Source organism: Lissotriton vulgaris, chromosome 1_2 (assembly GCF_964263255.1).
Source record: "Lissotriton vulgaris chromosome 1_2, aLisVul1.2, whole genome shotgun sequence".
Classification (NCBI taxonomy): Eukaryota; Metazoa; Chordata; class Amphibia; order Caudata; family Salamandridae; genus Lissotriton; species Lissotriton vulgaris.
The window spans coordinates 283,135,588-283,157,852 of record NC_141686.1 but is presented as its reverse complement, the minus strand read 5'-3'; the positions used below and the strand labels follow the sequence as shown (position 1 = coordinate 283,157,852).

Genomic DNA, 22,265 nt, shown 5'->3' with positions numbered 1-22,265 from the left:
CTAATTCCACTTCAGTGATCTGCGTTGAACCCCAGAATCATGCCTTAGCACTACAAACTGCACCACAAGCATTAACATCACAGTACCACCCAGGGCACCAGTAAGAAGTGTGGGCTGAAGAAGGAGCTATGCCACCTATCATCTTGGGACAGTATACCAAAATCAGATATAAGAAGTTTTACAAAACTCTGGTGACAAATGCTTTTTAGAGATAGAATTCAAAGAACAGACTGTACACTCAAAGAACAGACTGTACACTCAATTGTTAGTTTTCAAGGCTTTTGTATTTCCAGTTACGGTTTCACATTTACATTTGCATAAAATCAGTTGTGGCCTTTCAGCGCCCGACGGGTCCTTCATTTTCACATCCGAGGGTAGGGGAGATCCGGGCAAAGAACTGAAGAGGCGATAAAACTCGTCAAATGGGGAGCAAGGAGAAGGAACGGAATGACTTTTCGAAGTGTGTGATCTTTTTCACAAAAGTGGTGGTCACACTATGAGAGAAGAGAGATATCTAGGGAAAAAATGGTGGGTGGGGGCATTGGAAAGAGTCAGAAGTTGCAGGAGAGGAGTTCCAAGACAAGTCCGTTAGTAGGTGTAGCTGGCTGTGAAGAGAGACTGGGCTTCAGCGGCATTCGTTGTTCCGGAGGCGACATATTCACCTTTGGAGGCCAGGCTGTTAATCTGTGAGAGTAAAAAAATGAAAATTATAAGAGGGCAGATTTCTAGAAGGAACATTTATCATACCCCTCTTACTACTATACAATCTGTGAAATGGGCCACGTAAAAACGTTGGGTACCCCTACTGCATAGGCCTTGTTTATGGGTTCTAGCATGCCATGGGAAGGGTGGTAGGAAAGAATGGGTGATTACACACATATTGGGAAGGGCGCCCTTCCTCTGATCAGGAGAGCAGGACCATTACATTGAGATGGCCTCGCCTCCAGGCTCTGCTCAAGTCTGCCACATTTATCCAACACCATGAGAGCAACTCCTTTAATCCTAATTAAAGAAGGGTCCTAATTTACAAAGAACTACAACAGTTAACCTTGTGTTTAATTCAACAGCAATTTAAGCAAAAGAATATTAGTTACTAATATTGAAATTGGCGATTGTGAGAAGTCTTTTGACGCCTTACAATGATGTATTAACAAGGTGTTTAACAATCCAGTGAGACCACACATTGGGCATTGAAAAAGTTTACATACCTAAGAGAACCTGCTCAAACAGAGAGTCAATTGATAAGGGGACCACTAGAGCAGAACATATATATATATATATGCCGCTACACAGTTCCTAGGGTATGCCGCCCAGTGAAGAACAACAGCACCCTTGGGTAGAGTCCTAAAGTGTTTTATTCCGTACTCGGACTCCGGACACGCAGACGCGTTTTGGCGCTAAGCCTTCCTCAATGTATGCACAGAACGCCAGCGCGCCCATTGCTTATATAGATGTTACATAGCATTCAGCGTTTCTGGGCACATGGTCTTTACAAGGCCAATCAGAATACACATGATGATCATCACACAATATTGTATGAATGCAGGCTAACCAGAAACATTCTTTAAAACATAATAATAATAATGTCAAAAAGTACATTAATTCAGCACAATATCTAATCAAGGAAAATATGAAGATCAAAATTACTCTCACTAAGATCCAGGAAGTACAATTAATAAACTTTAATTTCATCCTAAATGTACAGCAAGTTCTTCACTGCTGTTAAGGCCTAACGGAGCCTTACTTCTTAAGTCAATGATATACCTCGATTCGAGGCGTCTCAACCTTTGTATCCTGTTCCCTCCCCTTGGATTCACTAGGATATGGTCAAGGCAAAAGTATGAAAGAAGATCTCTATTACAATTGTGTACCTTACGAAAATGCCTTGCCAGATGTCAGTATTCTGTATGCGTGTGAAAAAGTTCTCTTAGTGAGAGAACTTTTGATCTTCATATTTTCCTTGATTAGATATTGTGCTGAATTAATGTACTTTGTTAACATTTTGATGAATTTGCAGAAGTCTTTTAACGCAGTAATCTCCATTTATGTGTATGTTTATAACAGCTGTTTTCGGGACATTGGTGTTAACAAGCCCATACAAGGCGAAAACACTTTTTTACAGGCATACCGAATACTGACATCTGGGTAGCCCACCTGTGAGAGTTAAAATGTATTCTACGTAAGTCCTATGATATCCAGGACTACAGGAGGAGTGAGGAGCAGTGTTCGTGATCTAGCACATCAGTAGCTGCCTCATTTTTTCGCTAGAGACGTAATCACATGATTTTGTGTGATCATTGTACACGAGTGACATTATTATTATGTTTTAAAGAATGTTTTCGTGTTAGCCTGCATTCATACAATATTGTGTGTTTGGTAATCTTATATATTATAAGATGGCGGCTTCGTTTACCATGATCATCATGTGTATTCTGATTGGCTGTGTAAAGACCATGCGCCCTAGCCGTACGGCTAGGGCGCTCGACCTCGGACCTGGGGATCTGGGTTAGAGTCTAGGTAACAACGCCAAAACCTCCTGTGATTCTGGGAAAATCACATAATCTCCCCATGACTAAAATGAATGCGTGTCCTCATGTAACGTAACTAAGGACACACCAGGATACTCAGGAGTAGTTGTGCGCGGTACAAATCCCACCATAACATAACTGGTGCTATGTAAAGCGCTCTGATACCCGATTCGGTTCGGGTCTAGTTCGCACTATATAAAACTCTGCAAAAAAAACCAATCTATATAAGCAAAGGCCGCGCTGGCTTTCTGTACATACATTGATGAAGGCTTAGCGCCGAAATGCGTCTGCGTGTCCAGAGTCTGAGTACAGAATAAACAACTTTAGGACTCTACCCGAGTGTGCTGCTGTTCTTCAGTGTGCGGTATACCCTAGGAACTGTGTAGCAGCATATTATGGGCGGGAATACCCCCGCGAACAGAACAGAAGATAGTAAACAATGACGATTTCGTCTAGGTGAGCATATGTTTGACTACAGATAGCTAATGAAATGCACTGCTGTTAATAAATGCCTACTTTGATGTAAATATCCTACTTACAAATGGCGCTTACCATTGTGTGATCTGCGCGAGTATCCCTCGTTTGTGTTGACCACCTGTGCCTGGTTTAAAAATGGCGCTGCGCAGCGTGTTACTGTTTGACACCGAGGAAGGGAGCTTTCCCGAAACGCGTCTGTCTTGGAAATAAAAACTCGCATTTGCTGATATCCCGGGAGTGCTGCTTTTTCTTTTCGGAGGATTTGAAAAGATAGTGGAGCATACATAAATATCGCGGTACACCACCACGCTGCTGCATCCGCCCTTAGAGGGACTCGCTTTTTGGAGCAGTGATAAATTTAATGCGAGTACACCGCTGCCACTAATACATCGAATCGGAGATTGGGAACTCCGCTTCACGAAGATAAGCATATCAACGACGAGTGTTAGACTGAACCGCGAAGAAGTGCGGTAAGCTTTAAAAATTCTTTTTACACTCAAATGAACCAGTAGTGGGCGGCAAGGCGAGAGATTGAAAAGCAATTTTGCAAGTGGTGGTCCGGGACCGGAGCACCACGTTACCTACCTCTATCCAAGGATGTTTAATGTCAGGGAACGCAGGTAAGCGGCAGCGGGGATGTTGAAAAACAAAAACCCAGACATCACGCAACCTCCCCAGAAACCGCGGTAGAGGTTAGAAGTACCTTGGCCACCAATACATGAAACTTGAAAAGTTCTACGAAAGGGAAATACGAAAATGGTGGGAGGGTACCTCACTCCAAAGTTACATAGAGGTACAACGAGTCCCAAGAGGCCTACGTATTTTCACTGTCCCGGCGTATGAAAACCCGGACCCCCCTGTTGCTGGAGGCTTGGGCAGTACATATAGCCCTATCTTGCAAGGGGAATGTTGGAGATTGATACAATTCGCCTGGAGCGATCGGGATAAAGCCTTGAAATAAATCGCGGCTTTTGAAGAGGAGCTATTAAAGAATACAGACAAGGAACAACAAGATCAACTTAGAGCACCAATGAAGAAAGGGTTAGAAAAATATGAAATTAAAATTAAAATTCGAAAACAAACGTGACGAACAAGACTATGCAATGGGCAGGGTTCTGACTTTTGCAAAGAGATATGACCAGACTCGAAAGGAGTTCGCTAATAAAAGTCAGACTCAAAAAACATCGGTACAATCAAGGGTGGAAACTTCAGAATCTGAAATAACTGAAGGAGAGCTATCAAGTGAAGAATTAGCAGGCCCCTCTGGAACATCAATGAAGACCCCTTTTCAACAGGAATTCAATATCATCAGACAGAATTGGCTGAGGGGCGGAAAGAACAAACCCCCAGAAGAAGGAGGCAAACCAGAAGGGGCGGTTGGAAGGGAAAGAGCAAACCCAAGTACAACAACGAGAGTAACAAGGAGCAAAAGAGGAGCCAGATGGTAGAAGAACAAGACCATCTGACTATAGTGAATCTCTCGCATAAAGTCCTAACACCCTGTGAAGAGTCTGTACTCAAACTAGGACTCACTTTCTGCCCGAATGATTGCATGGAGTATACCCAAACAAGAATAGACTTATTCAAATTCATTCGCAAAATGAAATTACACAAATACCATAAGATCAAACCAACTCTAAAGGAAATAAAACTCCTAAAAATCAGCCAAAGAGATGGATCTCTTAAATGTAAATGACTTAACAGCATTGGAACTATTAGAAAATCTACGATAAGAAAGTTCCACTGAAAGTGTCGCAACATCCACCTCATTGACTCAGAGACTGTCCAGAGTTGAGATTGAGCGACAGGCGCCGAGCAGTGGTTTGAAACCAACTTCTAAATTTCAACCACAGTTGCCTCCGGATGCCATAGACATCTTCTCGGATTTGATCATCAGGGAGCTGATGGCCTTTAGGGTGGAGAAGTTGCCCAGGAAAAGGACAGACAATGTAACCAAAGCTCAACGATTGGCGGTGAAGAATCTGACGGAGGACACCTCCATTATCTGTAAACCTTCGGATAAGGGAGGCAATGTGGTGGTTCTTTTGCGAGAGCAATATGTGGAGGAAGCCATAAGGCAACTTGGAGATAAGGAATGTTACGAACCATCTTCAAGGATTGTGTACCATGAAAGCATAGAGAAGTCCTATAGGCTGCTGAAAAAATGGCATGAGTATCTCTTCTTGAAAACAACTAATCCGATTCTTCCGACCTTTTATTACCTTCCAAAGGTACATAAGAGCATTGTTAAACCACCGGGCGGCCTATCATTTCCTCGATCGGTGGATTGACAGAGAACCATTCAAGATTCCTAGATCATTTCTTGTTTGAGTCAGTCCTCTCGCTGAAATCCTACATAAGAGACACTACAGACTTCATCGAGCGGATTGAGAAGCTGGACTGGCAACCTTCATATTGCTTAATCACACTTGACATAACCAGTCTCTACACATGCATTGACCATACCTAGGGCCTACATGCGGTCAATTATTTTCTCAAGAAACGACCATTAAAGCTGGCCATGCATAATGAGATGCTACTGGAACTTATTGAATTTTGTCTTAGGAATAATATTTTTCTTTTCCAGGACAATATTTTCAGACAAGTCTCTGGCACGGCGATGGGCTCCTGCTTCGCCCTCAGCTACGCAAATTTATTCGTGGGCTGGTGGGAGGAGCAGGTAACCTGGGCCCCGGGGAATGAGGAGTGGTCGAATAAAATTGTATCTTGGTATAGATACATAGACAACCTGTTTCTGGTCTTGAAGGGTTCCATAGAGGAGGCTGAAAGCTATGTGAGATTGTTGAATGATATCGGCTGTAACCTAAGATTCAGGGCCAGGCGAGTTTGGTGGCAGCTAACTACCTGGATCTTAGGGTGGAGATTTGCAATGGGAAAATCAAGACAGCACTTTATAGAAAACCCACTGCGGGAAACAGCACGTTGCATGCGTCCAGTAGTCATCTCCGTAGTCTAATTAACAGTATCCCCTATGGGGAATTTCTTAGACTTAGACGCAACTGCTCGATGGACCATGACTTTGAGGAGGCAGCTAAAGACAGCACGGACAGATTTCTGGCGAGAGGCTATAAGGCCAATCTCCTTAAAAATGCACTCCATCGGGTGAATCAATTATCCAGGGAGTCATTGTTTAAAAAGAAAGAAAGATCTAATCAGGATGATGGGAGATTTAGGCTTATAACCACATACTCTCGTGATTCTAATAGGCTTAGATCTGTAATGAAAAAACATTGGCATGTCTTAAAGACTGATAATATCATTGGCCCGGATGTACCTTCTGCTCCTATAATTACTTTTAGGAAAGCTAGGTCTCTTCGAGACCAGCTTGTACACAGTCATCTAGACCCAGTTGTAAGGAAAACTGGGTCGTTAAAAGAGGCTAATGGATTCTTCCCCTGTGGAAGGTGCAAAGCTTGCTCCTTCAGCAGAAGCATGCTGTCTTATGAGGTAAAGGGATGCAAGGGAGGCAGAAACATCAACAAATTTATGTCCTGCCATCCTAGCCATGCCATATATTGTCCGCGTTGCCCTGCAATCTTAACTACATAGGGAGTACTATTAATCCGGTGAAACTAAGAATTCTTGAGCACATGCGAGCAAATCACAAAAAAGGATTTTTCCTATCCGGTTGCTCGCCATTTATCGATTAAGCACAAGAGCGATAGAAACCTCCTTCAGTATTTCTGTTTAGACCATGTACCTGAAAATCTGGGGGGAGGGGATAGGGTACAGAAACTTAGGAGACTGGAATCGCGGTACATAGTGGATTTGCTAACTAAGGTCCCTGGAGGCCTGAACAGTGGGGAGGAGATGGCAGTACATTTGGGTTACAGGAATCATAGATTAAAAATGAAACACGTAAAAATGTACACCATGCAATCTATTTCTCATGTGGAATTGTTCATGAATTTACTTTCTATGTCTTTCCAAATCTTTCAATTAGCTGAATTTACTCGAATTTTTATTCTTTAATACTTTAGGATAAGCCTTTGTGTTATATAAATCATGTATCTTTTCTATTTCTATTACCGGGGAATGGAGGGTAGGAGGGGGGAGAGCTGGGGAGTACTGTGATGAAATGTTTAACAGAGATTGGATAAGTTAGATGCCCCGTTTTTGACCAGTCTTTAACCAGTTTTTGAGAAAGCTGTGTAACATTTGGTGGAAGGTCACAACCAACTGATGCATCGATTGATGTAATTGTTTGTATGAGGGATGCAGCAACCCGGCTGGGTTGCCATAGCCGATCCACGGCAAGATAGTAAACAATGGCGATTTCGTCTAGTTGTGCATATGTTTGACTACAGATAGCTAATGAAATGCACTATTGCTTATAAATGCCTACTTTGATGTAAATATCCCATTTACAAATGGTGCTTACCATTGTGTGATCTGCGCGAGTATCCCTCGTTTGTGTTGACCACCTGTGCCTGGTTTAAAAATGGCGCAGCGCGTTACTGTTTGACACCGAGGAAGGGAGCTTTCCCGAAACGCGTCTGTCTTGGAAATAAAAACTCGCATTTGCGGATATCCCGGGAGTGCTGCTTTTTCTTTTTGGAGGATTTGAAAAGATAGTGGAGCATACATAAATATTGCGGTACACCACCGCGCTGCAGCACCTGCCCTTAGAGTGATTCGCTTTTTGGTGTTTTGGAGCAGTGATATATATATATATATATATATATATATATATATTTATTTATTTATTCAAAGTTTTATATAGCGCGAACAAGATCCTTACAGATATCAGAGCGCTTCACAATGGCAGGGTAGGGGCAGTAGGAAAGAACAGAGGTAATGGGAGCAATGTAGTAGTCACTAACATGAAAGGATAATAATAAAATAAAATACATAAAACATATCAATATACAGTCAGGTGAACAGGTAATAAAACGGCACAAGTCATGGATCCCATTACATAGGTGTTCAGGTACACCTTGGGTGTGTGGCAGGCTTATACCAGTGTTTTAGTATAGAGAGCGCACTGAGTGAGGGCATCGGGAGGGTGAATCAGTGACCCAATGTGTCTCATATATTGGTCGGTAGGACGAAAGAGGCGTAGTAGTGTCACCATCAGGTAGAGGTATAATGCCAAAGGACAAGGTGAGCATTGATACAAGGCAATGTAGAGTCTCTGATCCACTACCTATAAGGTTCAGGAGATCTTGGCCAGAAGGATGGTTTTCATCTCTTTCTTGAAGAGTGCAGCGGAGGAGATACGCCTAGTTTCAGGCGGGAGCGCATTCCAGATCCTGGGTGCCATTCCTGAGAAGGAGCCCTTGTAGGTTTTCTCTTTCCTGAATCTACGGGGTTTCAGGAGTAGATTTTTTGAGCTTCTATTGGACCTCGAACCTCCTGATATGGACAATTTTTGAGCGAGGTAGTTGGGTGCATTGTGGTGCACGGCCGCGTGTGTCATAACTGCAATTTTTCGTTGTATTCTGGCTTCAAACGGCAGCCATTTTAGGGACTTTAAATCTGGGGAAATATGCGAATGTTTTCTTGAGCCAGTAATGAGTCTTGCGGCAGCGTTCAGAGAGGCTCTTAAGGGTGCTGTTGTGGATAGCGGGAGTCCGCTGAGGGTCACAATTCCGTAGTCGATTCGAGGGATGACTAACGCTTGTACAGCAGTTCGGAAGTCTTCAGTCGGAAGGAAGGGTTTGATTTTCCTCAGTGTGTTTATTTGGAAATTAGCTGCTTTTGTGGCTTTGCTGATGTGTTGCTGCATGTTGAGCTTGGCGTCCAGTGTGATGCCTAGGGATTTCGCTGAGTCCACGATGGTGGGTTGGACATTGAGTGCTATATATATATATATATATATATATATATATATATATATATATATATATATATATATACATATATATATATATATATATATATATCTGCTCCTGACTTTGTGGCCCTTATTCACAAAGAAAAGCACTCGTGGTGGCAGGTCCCAAAGATTTTATTTCAGCACTCACGGTGTCCAGACGCGTTTCGGCAGACGCCTTTTTTGATGAGGATGTGGCGCAACCGAAACGGCCATTTTTTATGTCATTTACATCCATAAACATTGAAAAGGGACAATACTGCAATTTTTTGGCTGACATCTTGGAATGTGCGAACTTTAGAATATCGTATTCATTAAAATGGCATCATTCTATAACCATTAATTCATAAAGTTTCATACAGAGTTTTCCAACTGAGTTTTAGAAACCACAAAACCACAGAGATATAAAAGAGAGAAAACGGTGCGAAATTCATTACAACGTTATCCGTATCTCCCAGTCCATTCTCACTCTCTAGGACTCCTTATTCCGCCCACCGATGGGCAAGAGTGAATATCCCATAATTTATCAGTCTTACCCAATATGGATTCTATATCGCCCTGAATGGGCATTTTTCCTTCTCCAACCCGCAATGCAACTCTCTTCTCAATTCCACACTAGTATTGCCGTACCACCTCCTGTTTTTCAGAAATATTCTCTAAACCCACCCCCTTAACTGAGTGACAACACAAAACCACAGCTAATTAAGACATACAAATTCAGTTGATAAATCTTAATAAAAGTTCATATATCTTCAGAGCTAGAATGCTTAAATGTTTATGTGATATTGTTTTGTATTGTGTGAACACTGCCCTGTATATTTAAGGTTTGCCACATGTACAATATTGAAAAAAACGCAACCTCTCTGGGGAGAAGGAAGAGGCTTCCATAACACTGTTTTGTAGTCATCTTGGATGTTTTACCATTAATGATCAAATTCAGGCCAGAATTACAGCCCTCATGGTTCAGGCTCCAACTCCGCTTGTTTGCTATGAAGTTGGTTCTAGACCAAAGGCTTCAAACAGAGTCTCTTGATTTGGTGGTGGTCCAAAGATTAAAGATGCTATATACTTATGAGCAAGATGAGGCACTAGGGTGCTGGACGTAAGGGAGGTCATGCTCTAGACTACCCCCTAAAATAAATGTGTTCACCTTTCAAAAGTGACTGCAAACACACTTGTTTTATGAACAGATACTGAAGTCTGTCTCACTCGTGTTTTAGATATCTGATGTTGTTGTAGTTAGGAATTTTCTTGAGACCACACTCCGGGCCTGATTAAGATTTCGGCTGACGGGTTACATCGTCACAATGGTGACAGGTATCCCGTCTGCCAAATTATAAATCCCATATTATCCTATGGGATATATATTTAAGCAGACGGGATAGCGGTCACCGTAGTAACGAAGTAACCCGTCCACCGAAATCTCAATAAGGCTGTTGCAGCTATTTTATAGCATGTCTATTCCATCATTATAAAGTGCTGTTTTTTTTAGAGATTTGTTGCACTGTGAAGCTACATTCTTGGTTAAGTTTATGTTACAAATAATTTAAAAAAAGAAACTGGCATATGCTCTACTTTTCCTAAAGTGGAGATGCGCATTGAAAAACATCCCTGGGTTCTCCATGGAAGGTGAATATCTTTGAAGGTCTGTCAGGTGTAGATGTTAATCAAGGGTGTCAAAAGAGGGCCCAAGAAGCCCAAATTTGTGTCAGGTTCTCAAGGTCATCACTGCCTATGATTGCCATTTAGATGTAGATCCATGCAATTGTACATTATATGGATATCTTGAAATTCAGGCTTGGCACTATCATGGTACAATATTGTTCTAAATTTCACAATAATTATATATTTTTCAGTGTAAAAAGCCCTGAACATTCATAGAACTATGGTCTGGTGCCACAGTAGCTGGTGGTAAGAGGGTAAGAAGTGATTTCCGGGGGTCGTTTGTACCTTTGCCCTCTTGACGAAGGCCTCCTGGGAAGCCTTGAGGTTCTCGGGTTTCCCCGACCAGGCAGCAAGCGCAGACGCCTGTAGGGCCCGTCCGAAGGAGAAGGACAGCTTCCAGGGCTTGGGGAGAGGGGCGCGATTGATAGCGTTTAGGTTCAGGGAGGCTTCCTCTTCACTCTGACCTCCGGACAGGAAAGTGATCCCTGAAAATTGAAAAAACAGAGGTCAGTAGTGATTGCATGTGGTGCCCAGTGGTGGGCATGGAAAAGAGAAGCAGGAAGAGAAGGACGGATGCCAGAAAACGAAAGTGGGAGAAAAGGAAGAAAACAGGTAGTGGACAAAGAAAGGTTTAAGGAAACATAAAGGTGAAGGATATAATGAAAAAGGAGAAAGAAAGAACAAGGGGCCCGATTCACAGAATGAACTTAAGACTCGATCCTAAACTTACTACTATTTTGGTATTCACAGAATGCACTTACTACTTTTGGCATTCACAGAATGAACTTACTACTTTTGGTATTCACAGAACTTAGGATTTCGTCTTAAGTTTGTCTTTAGACAGACTTAAGACAGACTTAAGACAGACTTAAGACAGACTTAAGACAAAATCCTAACTTCTGTGAATACCAAAAGTAGTAAGTTCATTCTGTGAATACCAAAAGTAGTAAGTGCATTCTGTGAATGCCAAAAGTAGTAAGTGCATTCTGTGAATGCCAAAAGTAGTAGGTGCATTCGGTGAATACCAAAATAGTAGTAAGTTTAGGATTGAGTCTTAAGTTCATTCTGTGAATCGGGCCCAAGATAAATAGAGAAGACAACAATTGAGTGTACAGAAATTATAAGACTAGAACACAGCTAGGACTAGACCATCTTCCAGACAAGATGGTCCGTGTGTTCAACCAATACAGAGCTATAAGTTCCAAGAGGAGGGAGTGGGTAGTGACAAATTTTAGCCATCAGTGGTTGCGAAGAAAAGGATTGACACAAGAGTGGTAGCTGGAAAAGTAGCAGGTGATGGGAAAGCAACAGTAGGAAGGGAGGAGGGCTTGTGGTTGATGTCAAGAGACTGCAAAGCTTGAACTTTAGTTACCTGGCACCGCCGCTGGGACAGTGCGACTGAGGGCGGTGACTGTTGCCATGGCAACCTCTTCGGGGGTGTACCTCTTAGGGCAGGCCTGGCCGGCGGTTACCATGTTGGGTTTCAGCAGGGTCCCCTCCAGGTAGACGTGGTGGTCGTTCAGAGCTTTGTAAACCGCAGCCAACACCTAAGACACAGGAACCAAGCAGCGGCGTAAGAGGCTCAGAGTGCAAACATCACCGGCGAGGGGGAGGATACTGCAGACTAAACCGTGACGTGAAGAGTGGATCACAGACCGAACCATCACCGAATGCTAATGTAGAGGGGGTATCAAAGGCTCAACCATTACTAAAAATGAAGCGATCTTTACAAACCCAATCATGGCTAAAAATCATGTGGTGGTTCATGGACTCTAATGCTACTGAAAAGCAGGGGCGGGGGGAAACCAACAGGGAGGGAGATAGGAAACTCAAACATCAAAGACGAGGGTACGGTCTCAGCGGACTGAACCATCAGTGAAAATAATGTCCTCAGCTCGAAACCACAGGTGTCCAGCTGAATCTGCTGCTTGTTTGTTCATGTGTATGTGTTGATACCATTGGGAGAAGGAGTACAAAGGCTAGGCTGAGGCAGGGCAGAAGGTTGTAGAGATATAGGTTGACACTGAAGACCTGGCATGGTTATCAATAAGGATAGTGATTTAATGAAGAGCAACCTACCTTTTCTGTGGCATACTGGCATCGCTGGAGGTCATGGTCCCCGTCGGGCAGAATCTCAGGCTCCACGATTGGCACCAACCCGTTCTACCAGTAGAAATCAGAGAGCGGTTAACAATGTCACTGGGTGAAGAGGGAGTGACAGCCATGGTCCCATTCAGAAGGAGACACTAGAAAAGTAAACTGAGACACAGAGAGGGAAGGATAGAAACTGAGTGAGAGGAGTGAGTGAAAGATAGGAAAACGGGTGAAAACATAGGAAAGAAATGCAAGAGAAAGATCCCAGGCTATGAAGAAGGAGAAATGTGGATACACAAGGGCTGAAAGGCGATTCAGTGTGTAGCACATGTACACAACAACCGTAATGACAGAAAGCAATAACAATAAAAGATGGCTAGTGAGGAAGGCAGAAAAAAGGAGAGGAAACTAGAGCAGCACCGCAGATCCAAAGAGTGTACGTGCATCTCAGGTGTCTGGTGTGGGTTACGTCGCTGTTTGTAAAACCAGAAAAACTAGTTCTCACATCTAAAATTAGCCATTATCTGAGCAAACTCATTCATATCCCTATGCCTCAGGTCCTGCATTAGTCAAAATAGGAATTACTTAGAAAGTAGTATGACCATCAATTGCAATAGAAACACTGAAAAAAATGTCTACCTCTGAGACCTCAGTTGAAAAATATTTGGGAGTCATGGGCAGGGGAGGCCTTTCTTTAAATTTGGTGACTGCTCCTGCTCGCCAGTCTTCTGCTCTGTAAAATCTCTTCTCCAACAAGGTGTCACCTGTGACTACACCAAGACGACCTGCAGCTGATTTGAGTCTGTTCAGGAGACTCAGCCTCCTCTCCAGTGATCCATGGGACCAATGCTGGGGTATCGCGGAATTGTCGCTCGTCACCCATTGTCGGCAGTGATGACAATGTGGCACCACACCAACCTCAAAAGTTAAATGTTTCAAACGTCTAAATTAAAGTAACACAAACCTGGAGAGGGTGGATATTGGAATGTGATTTTCTGAATGTCCTTCCTCACCACTGTTTGATCTAACACCACATTCCTGGTCTGGTGTTTCATGTGCGAGTGTAGCACCCCACCGGGAGCACTGCAGCCTTCCCGGCTCAGCCCTCTGGTTTAGCTGGCCATCCTCACTGACCCACATAGAAAGTTGCTGACAACACTTGTCCTTCAGAGAAGCATTTTTCAGGGTACCCCAGCATTATTGGTAAGTATCTAAAGCGAAACCTTGTGAGATCAAAGCATTCACAATTTGGTTCCACCTACCAAGCAGGGGACTACGGGTCAACCAACTTCAGCTCCCAGACGAGTGAAGCCGTTTCACTAGTGCACATACACCTATGAAGTAGTCCACTTGAGAGTCAGAGCTCGTCTCCGCTTTCATTTCATGCAATGTTTTAATTTATTTTTGCAACAGTTAATATTTTACTTTAATGAAAAAATATGCGCGTCATCTTTACGTGGCAGCATTTTCACTTTAATGACTTTTAGCATTATAATTCATGTGGCATATGTTTGTAAAAATTAAAAAAAACATCTCTTACTAGCCAAGGCCCGACTAATTGGCTTTGCCAATGCTGGTTTTAAATGTAATTGAATTTAAGAGTTCCTATTTAAGTGCATATAAACATACACCATATTGCGGCTTGTGTGGTTGAATAAGGTATGTGTAGGCTGTGGGGTTTTAGGTTTAAACCTATAATAACTGATAAAACCCCACTGGAAGAAAAATAGCCCTCACCGGTTAAAACATATAAACACTGAAAAAACACCTGGACAACCACAAACTAAATGCCATTCATGTAACTTTGTTATACAAGCTAGCAGTAAGAAAGACTGGCTAACATTATTCTGCTTGAGTTTTGTTCTTTAGGGATGCCACTAAAATATTGTTTCTTCTTCCTTTCACTTTTTTCAGTTTTGTGGCCTTTGGTCTAAAGATGCAGGGTTTAGTTTCATGTTTTAGGTCTAGTTTAATTATTTTATAAACTATAGAGAATCAGGACATATCAAACTCATGTTTGATATTTTGGCTGCATTTGATTCTTTCACTGATAGGTAAAATGGCTGGTTTCACAAAAATCTTTCCTAATATGTGTCATCACATTTACACACTGAGAATGGGTAAAAACCCTTAATACACCAGACCATAGTTTCTAGTGGGTCAGTATTGATAGTAGGTGAATTGCCAACACCTCAGACTTTAAATATTCAATGCAAGGTATAGTGACAGGTATATATATATATCACCAAGCATCTGGGATAGTGGTGAAAACATGACACCAGACTTTTGGAAAACATGGAACGCAGTGTCACTTGTAATGCTCTGCAAAAAAAGGTTCTTTCCAAGTTCAACAAAGATTGGAGTGATATTGTTTGTATTTGCAGTGATTCAGCTACGTGAAGTGATTCCCTGTAGGAGATCCTTGCCACTTGTTAGATGGTATGCTGAAAGCATCTTTACAATCTTCAGAGTTAATGAGGGTTGCTATTGCCTTTTTAGTCCATTCTGGTGCACTGTTTTCTTATGCACAGGAACTTAAACACAAATATTTATCATTTGGTGCTTTATGTGGCATCAAAGAAAGAGTCATACCAACTGTGTCCCTTAGCTGAAGGTTCTCAGCACAAGGGGCTATGAATGCTGAGAGGGCCTTTTCACAGAAGTTTACATGAGAAGGAAAGAGCGAGCGCACATGACCCAAAGGCTCACTGAAGAAGTATTGTATGGTGTACTACAATAAGATTAATTTGCAAAAATCTATTTGGACCTCATATAAACTAGAAGTACACTGTCTACATACCATGTTCTTTCAGTGCAGAAAGCAAGCAATAATAAAAGCAAGACGTTCCATAAACACTGGAAAAACACTTTTTCTGTTGTTTTTAGTGGCGCGAAAATGTGTAACCACTGAGAACAACTGTTTTTTAAGATATTCAAAAAACTGAAAAAACCCCACCAGAATTTACCAAAAATAGAAACTGAAAACAGGAACGCAGACCTATTCTATCCCGTCACCCCCCAAACCTGCTGCCCTTGCTTCACGGTTGGGCTGCGTTACACCACATCCACCACTTCTCCAAGGCTTCGCTTCTTCCTGCACAGTTGGCTCACCGCTCACGTGACCTTTTCCCTCCACTTGTTTACTCCCCGGACCTGTTTTTCCAGAGCTCTGTTTGCTCTTGCTGCCTGTTTTTTCGTTCTTTTGCACTTTGACCCACCTGCTGCAATGTTGCTGGCTTTACGTTTTTTATGTATCTGTTCCCAGGCGTTTCCCTATCTTTGGCCTTCGATCAATGCAGATTGCAGGCTCTTTCGACGATTCTGCACAGGTCTGTACAGCGTTAACGAGTTTAATATCTATTTATGCTGCTTGTGCATGAATATTGTGGCAACATGGTTATGCAAAACAGAAAGGAACTTGCGCAAAAAGAATGTTGCAAGCAGAAACTAGATACTGTCTGGAAGCGACAGCTGAGGCAAAAACACGGCTCATGAATTCAGACTGTAGTGGAATTAAATGTTGTTGTTTCCTTTCGACTCCACCAGATTAAATGTTGCCACTTGTGCATCTTTGCTTCTGTCAGTGCTTATTTATTTCTACACATCCATGCAGCTACCCTCTGGCAGCAGGCAATAACTCAACTGGCACTGCCCACTTTACATTGATCACCCTGTACCCAGCCTGGGATCCTGTTAATTCAGATTCCTCAAAGTGCCTCCTCAGATGTACTTGAGATAAAGTGGTCTGGCTAAAAAAGAGTTGCCATTCTGCCCCAGCCTCGAGGATGCCAGAGTTGGCGCGCCACTGAAACTGACTAGTAGGTTTCATGAAATGGAACAGGAAGTGACAAAGTTACTCCTGCACCTGAAGCCAAGAGGCCACCTTGGCCACCATTGAAAGTGCTTGGTCTGATCTACATCACATCAGGAGTTTGTAACCCTTCCATGAGAGCGATGCTCAAAGTGAAGCCAAGTCAGGAGTCCCAGGGCGCGAACCAGTGTCTGCTAGTGGTTGCCCCAGCCCATGGATCGATATCTGATTAAAAGCGGACACAACTACATGAAGAGCCGCGTTAAACACCTGTACACATCTGTGTAGCATAACATTCTTTCACTCTACGTGTTTGCTCCTCCACCAATAAGGCAGTACTGACATGCTTTCTCTGGGTCCCCTTCATTGAGATTTGGGGTCATATTAGTCTTCCAATGAACAGGAGAAAGGGATCAATACACTTCATGAAAAAATGGGTGGGCCTGTAAAGTGCCACGCGCCCCATGGAATCTTCCTGCAACGTGCCCCATCCAGGCCTTGTAGCAGATTTCTATTACCTGTTGGCAGATACTGGCATAGCGCGCCAGCACGTTGGCGTTCTCCTGGATGGACAGCTGCGAGGGGCAGGAATCTGAGATCTTTAACACACAACGCCACTTTGCGAAGTCGGCCCCATCCTTCTTGTACTGGGCACAGCGTTCCGACAGCCCATCCAGTCCTGGAAAAGGGGGAAAACATGGCGTCAACATTAGTATGGACACGGCGGATGTACGTTTTTTTTTTAAACACAACGTGGTTAAGTGTGTTGACTCCAGTGTCCAACCACTAAGGGGCAGATTTATGAGGAAGTTTGTGTCGCTCTCCCACCACGCATTGTGGTGCAAGAGTGACGCAAACCCAAAAGACAGATTTTTGAAGCTACACAATGCCACTTTGTGTGGCCCTGACTGGCTCCAAAGCTCTGGAGTAATGCGGCGCAGCTGTGTTGCATTACTCTGCCCTGGGAAGGCATTCCATGGACTTTGTGTGGGTGTTTTATGCATTTCCCAAATTTACACAGAACTTGTAAACCTGGGAATGCTCCAAAATCTTAACCCTTCCCAGGGGAGGAGTAAAATAGAGAAATATCTCTATTCTCCTCGTTTCTTCCTCTTTTCTATGTGGGCTGCATTCCGCCGCACACATATATGGAGGAATATGCCTCCCAGGATTGTTTTGTGCAGAACGGTTCCCCTTCCTGCAGAAAAACAATCCTGCATGCAGCACAGTCACCCTTGCACGATGGTGCACGGGGGCCTGCGTTGGCGCTAGGCAGCTAAAAGGGCACTAGTGCTGGGGAAAGGCAGGGATGTGTCGTATTGCTTAGCATTCTTCCCCTATCCCTGCCACGCATTGCAGCCAAACACGTTGACTTGCTGTGCTTTGTGACTTCCCCATAAATATGCCTTTAAGGATCCTTAAAACTCAGCCCATCATGCTTTTTACTTAGCCCTACATGGTAAGAGCTGCATTTAATAACAGTAAAAGCAGACATCCAACAGAAACTTGCATGTTTTGGTTAAACCAATAAGTGAAAAGGGCCTTATTCAGAAAGGATGAGGTGAGTAGATGTGCTCTCTGGGACTCTAAGACTTAGATAGAGTGCGTGTTGGACTTGGCCCTTAAAGTACATACCCTTGACAGTGGTCCAGGTGGCCCTGTCCTGTACATTATCCCCTGTAAATTCTGCCCGTGCCCCTGGCACAATGTAAAGTGTGGGTTTTATCTAATGTATGTTTATTGTAATACAAAGACTATTTTTTATATAACCTTGTGTGGAGTTTCCTTTGTGGTGGGCCTTGGGTGTTGTTGCTGGGGTGCGTGCGCAAAATACTTGACTCATATCGCCTCCAAGTTTAGCCTTGCTGCTCGCGCCACGTTACCTAGAGGGTGAGCAGGGGTTATATTGGCGTGTAACTCCCTTGCCCTGACTTGGGAGTGGTGGTCTCTGACTGACTTTGGCGCAAGCCCTGGCCAGCCAGGGATCCCATTTCTAACAGTGCGTGTGTTAAAAAATTCAGCACGAATTGCTGCGCTATGCTGGAAGCGCGCCAAATAGGCAATTCTCTTATATGGACTATGTACGTAATGCTTGCACTGCTTCTCCATTGGACCAGCACAGCTGAGCTTGCACCTCACCCCTTTGGATTGCTATAAATCTTCAGTGTAACGGAGTCACTACACAGCTATGGCTAAAATGTGGATTTCCCACCACAGGTTAATGAGACGATAGCACTTAACAGATTTCTCGGCACTAGTGTCTGAAGGCAACATGTTTGCCCTCCTGGACACCTGGCATAAAGGTTTGTTACAGACATTGCACTGATGGAGTATCAAGTCCTGATTGAAACCAAGAAGAACCCCACTCTTATATCTGCATTCAGACTCTGCCAGGTACTGAGCTCGCATCTTTCCACCTGTCCGTGGCTCTAGGAAGGGGCTAAGACGGCGCCTCCTTGCTCTCGTGACACGCAGTCATGGCCACGTGGCAGTCTGAGCAATGAAGCTTATTCTTCCACTCTGCTATATACGGCAATTCGTGGCTTCCCAGATCTCCTGAGATTTCAATTTTACAAAAGATGAACAGAATGTATACTTCTATGCCTAAGTGCACACAGCTGGGACTAAATCCTACCCTGACTTACAATTATCCAGGGAACAGCCCTAGACTGGGTCAAAGATTTTCCTAATGACATGACCCAAATGGATTCTTTCGGCACCTTTCAATCAAAGATCCTTTCTCCGGGCAAGGGGGGTTTACCAAGGCTCCTCCTTGAGCCCCACGTTTTAACATCTACGTGGCACCCCTTGCCCAGACAGTTACCTCTGTGGTTTGGAAATACTTTCCTGTGCAGATGACCCGTACGTACCCTGGTTTATGGCAGCCAGCTGGGAAGCCCAATAATAACGTTTGATATTGGGGAGGGCCACACCCCCATCCTACCATGGGAGCGTTAATTTAGTTAAAGCAATAAGGAGTCTACCATCCCATAATAGGCTACGCTGTAGTCCCTCCACCTCACGGAAATAACTGGCCGTCACCACATCCAGGGTATTTACGAGAGCATAATGAAACCGAGGCAGGGACATCATCTTAAAAAGGGCAGCGCGCCCCAACAGCGAGAGGGGAAGTTTCTTCCAACTGTCAGTGTCACTCCTGAGTCTCTGTAGAGGAGGAAGAAGATTCCTCGCATACCGAGCCGCTGGATCCAATTAAATGAAAATTCCCAAATACTTGAAATCCCCCTTTAGATGTTTTTATCACAGGAATATTTAACCTGTCAGAGTTCTTACTTAAACAATAGTCAATGTTTAAGAATTCCTACTATGGTGATAATAGTCCCTATTAATAGTCCACATTCCTAAAGCTCCTTATTTGGGAAGATTCACCTTTTAAGATTTTAAGTTATTGGAACATTCCTGTTCTAACATTGTGAGTTATATGATCATGCCACTTCTTAACGCTCCTATTTTTAACACACTCTGGTTTTCTAGGTGTCATTGAGGAAAACAGATGAAAGAGAATGCTTACCTTGCACCGTGGTCTCACCATCCGTCCCGGCCAATGCTGCTGTGCCTTTATCCACCTGTCAAGAAGTACGAGAGGTTAAACATCCGCCTGACCTCAGTAATCATATTACTTTGAAAAACCTTTGAGAATGGTTTAGTGGAGGGCGGTAACAGAAGATCTATCAAAAAATAGAAAGTCGTCCATTTGCACCTCCGGCTGCTCAAGACACTCAACCTGTCAGTGGTGGAGGTCTGGTCATCAGAGACACCATTATCAAAAATGGGGTTACCCTATAAAGTGAAGGGGACCTGGGTATCGTGAGGTACAGAAAAACAATGGTCCCAGATTATTGTAATTTCAAACAACTTTTTCTCATAGTCATCAAGACACAGAAGATCAAAGGCACACACAAGAAGGCCACTTCAAAAAGATGGACTGATAACATAAGTTTAGTCACACAAAGAAATAATTCAATTGGACACAATTAGTTATTTCAATACACAATATTTTCACGGTTATCATCAGCGAGAAAGAAGTATGTGGAAAGTTAGTGGTCATGTAAAAGAATAAAAGAAAAAGAAAGAAGATTATATTCAGGAAATTCAAATATTTGGAACTAAAAGGGGACCTATATTGGTTTAGAGACAGTCTCCCTAGTAATATCTCAGCCTACCCCTACATTTGCATACAAAAACAATAATTGAACTGTTTCAATTCACAGTGTAACTTCATTTGTAGGTCAGGAGTAAGGGGCTGAATTAGGGTGAAGGCATATAAAGGTGCGTCGACGTTTCGACCCTATTGCCTAAGGGTGGGTGCAGTCCTCAGCTGTGGGTCTTCTTCAGGACGTGTGTGGGGGGTATCAAGGTTCGTAGTTGGTTGAGTACCAAGGGCTGTGGCCTCAAGGCATGGTAAATAACGGGTCCTGTAGATCCATTAGGAAAAAAGGGAACTAGTCCCAACAGTGTTAAACTGCAAGTTAAAGCTGTCCTTAAATCTGAAACCGAATCCCGGTGTACGTGGTTCTTGTGTTAGAAAATCGGTACGTCGTTCGTGTGATTCCTAACAGTGCGCTGTGTCAGTCGTGCACGCTGCGGCATGAGCACTAACTTTCCACATACTTCTTTCTCGCTGATGATAAACGTGAAAATATTGTGTATTGAAATAACTAATTGTGACCAGAATTCCCCTCCTCTCCTAACAGACATTTGGCTATGAAAAGTACAAACACTTAATGGCAGAAGCAGGACTCTTTGGATGAATTGATTGGAGGGAAAGTCAGATGTTTCACATGGGAAGGTCCCATTAAAGTCAGTGGTGATTAACCATTTTAGGAGGGTGTTAGAGCCATGAAAAGAGGAAGAACATATTCAAGTCACAATAGTTATTTGGCTTGTTAGGTGGTGAATGTGATTCAAAGGAGGGTGACACTCGTCAAATAAGGGTACGTTGACCTATGTGCATGAGCTAAGAGTCTAATTGCAATGGATAATGTTATGGAAGTGTCCATGAGGAACATTGTGCAAGAACTTGTGGGTGAAACCACGTTCCTTCTTGTTGATTTGGAGAGGGGTCACTGAAGCATACCTTTATCCCCACAACGATCCCCTTCTCTTTGATGACTTCTGGAAACAGCTTGCCGTTGCTGGATTTCTGGTACATGGTCTCGTGGAAGAGGATGACCCCTCCGATGCTTTGGCTGATGGACGGGTCAACAGAGAAAAGGAGGTCTCGGAAGTAGCGCCGATTCTCCTCTGTGTTCTCCACATTGATCTTCTTGAGTCTGCTTCCCATGGTGCCTAGAAGACAGATCGCAGATTACTGCATGTATGTACTGAGCTCCATGCTTACCACAGATTTCCCTCCTTCACCAGGCTCAGTGCATCTTCTTTGGTTGTGGATTCAGACACATACAATGTGAGACATTCCAGATGGGGGGTGGGAGGGTGTGGGGGGCACTCAAAGGCCCTTTCCACCCACTGACCTCCCGCACCTCAGACTCTACACACTCACAGACCCTATCCACCCACTGACCTCCAGCACCTCAGACTCTACACACTCAAAGGCCCTATCCACCCACTGACCTTCCACACCTCAGACTCTACACACTGAAAGGCCCTTTCCACCCACTGACCTTCCACACCTCACTCTACACACTCAAAGGCCCTATCCACCCACTGACCTTCCACACCTCAGACTCTACACACTCAAAGGCCATTTCCACTCAAGAACCGTCCGCACCTCAGACTCTACCCACTCAAAGGCCCTATCCACCCAGAGACCTCCCGCACCTCAGACTCTACACACTCAAAGGCCCTACCCACCCACTGACCTCCCGCACCT

General features: G+C 43.6%; 1 protein-coding gene across 1 annotated transcript in view; it reads right to left on the bottom strand.

Moving 5' to 3' along the window:
- Nucleotides 1-262: 262 nt before the first annotated feature.
- The window catches only part of ALDOB (aldolase, fructose-bisphosphate B), a 40,782-nt gene continuing 18,779 nt past the window's right edge, over nucleotides 263-22,265 (bottom strand). Inside the window, exons 3-9 of the mRNA XM_086953222.1 lie at nucleotides 21,510-21,721; nucleotides 19,944-19,998; nucleotides 16,930-17,090; nucleotides 12,586-12,669; nucleotides 11,879-12,053; nucleotides 10,792-10,991; nucleotides 263-684 (exon numbers count right to left, since the gene is read on the bottom strand). Coding sequence (XP_086809348.1) covers nucleotides 589-684; nucleotides 10,792-10,991; nucleotides 11,879-12,053; nucleotides 12,586-12,669; nucleotides 16,930-17,090; nucleotides 19,944-19,998; nucleotides 21,510-21,721 — 983 coding nt within the window. The 3' untranslated portion in view covers nucleotides 263-588. The remainder of the gene's footprint in view (nucleotides 685-10,791; nucleotides 10,992-11,878; nucleotides 12,054-12,585; nucleotides 12,670-16,929; nucleotides 17,091-19,943; nucleotides 19,999-21,509; nucleotides 21,722-22,265) is intronic.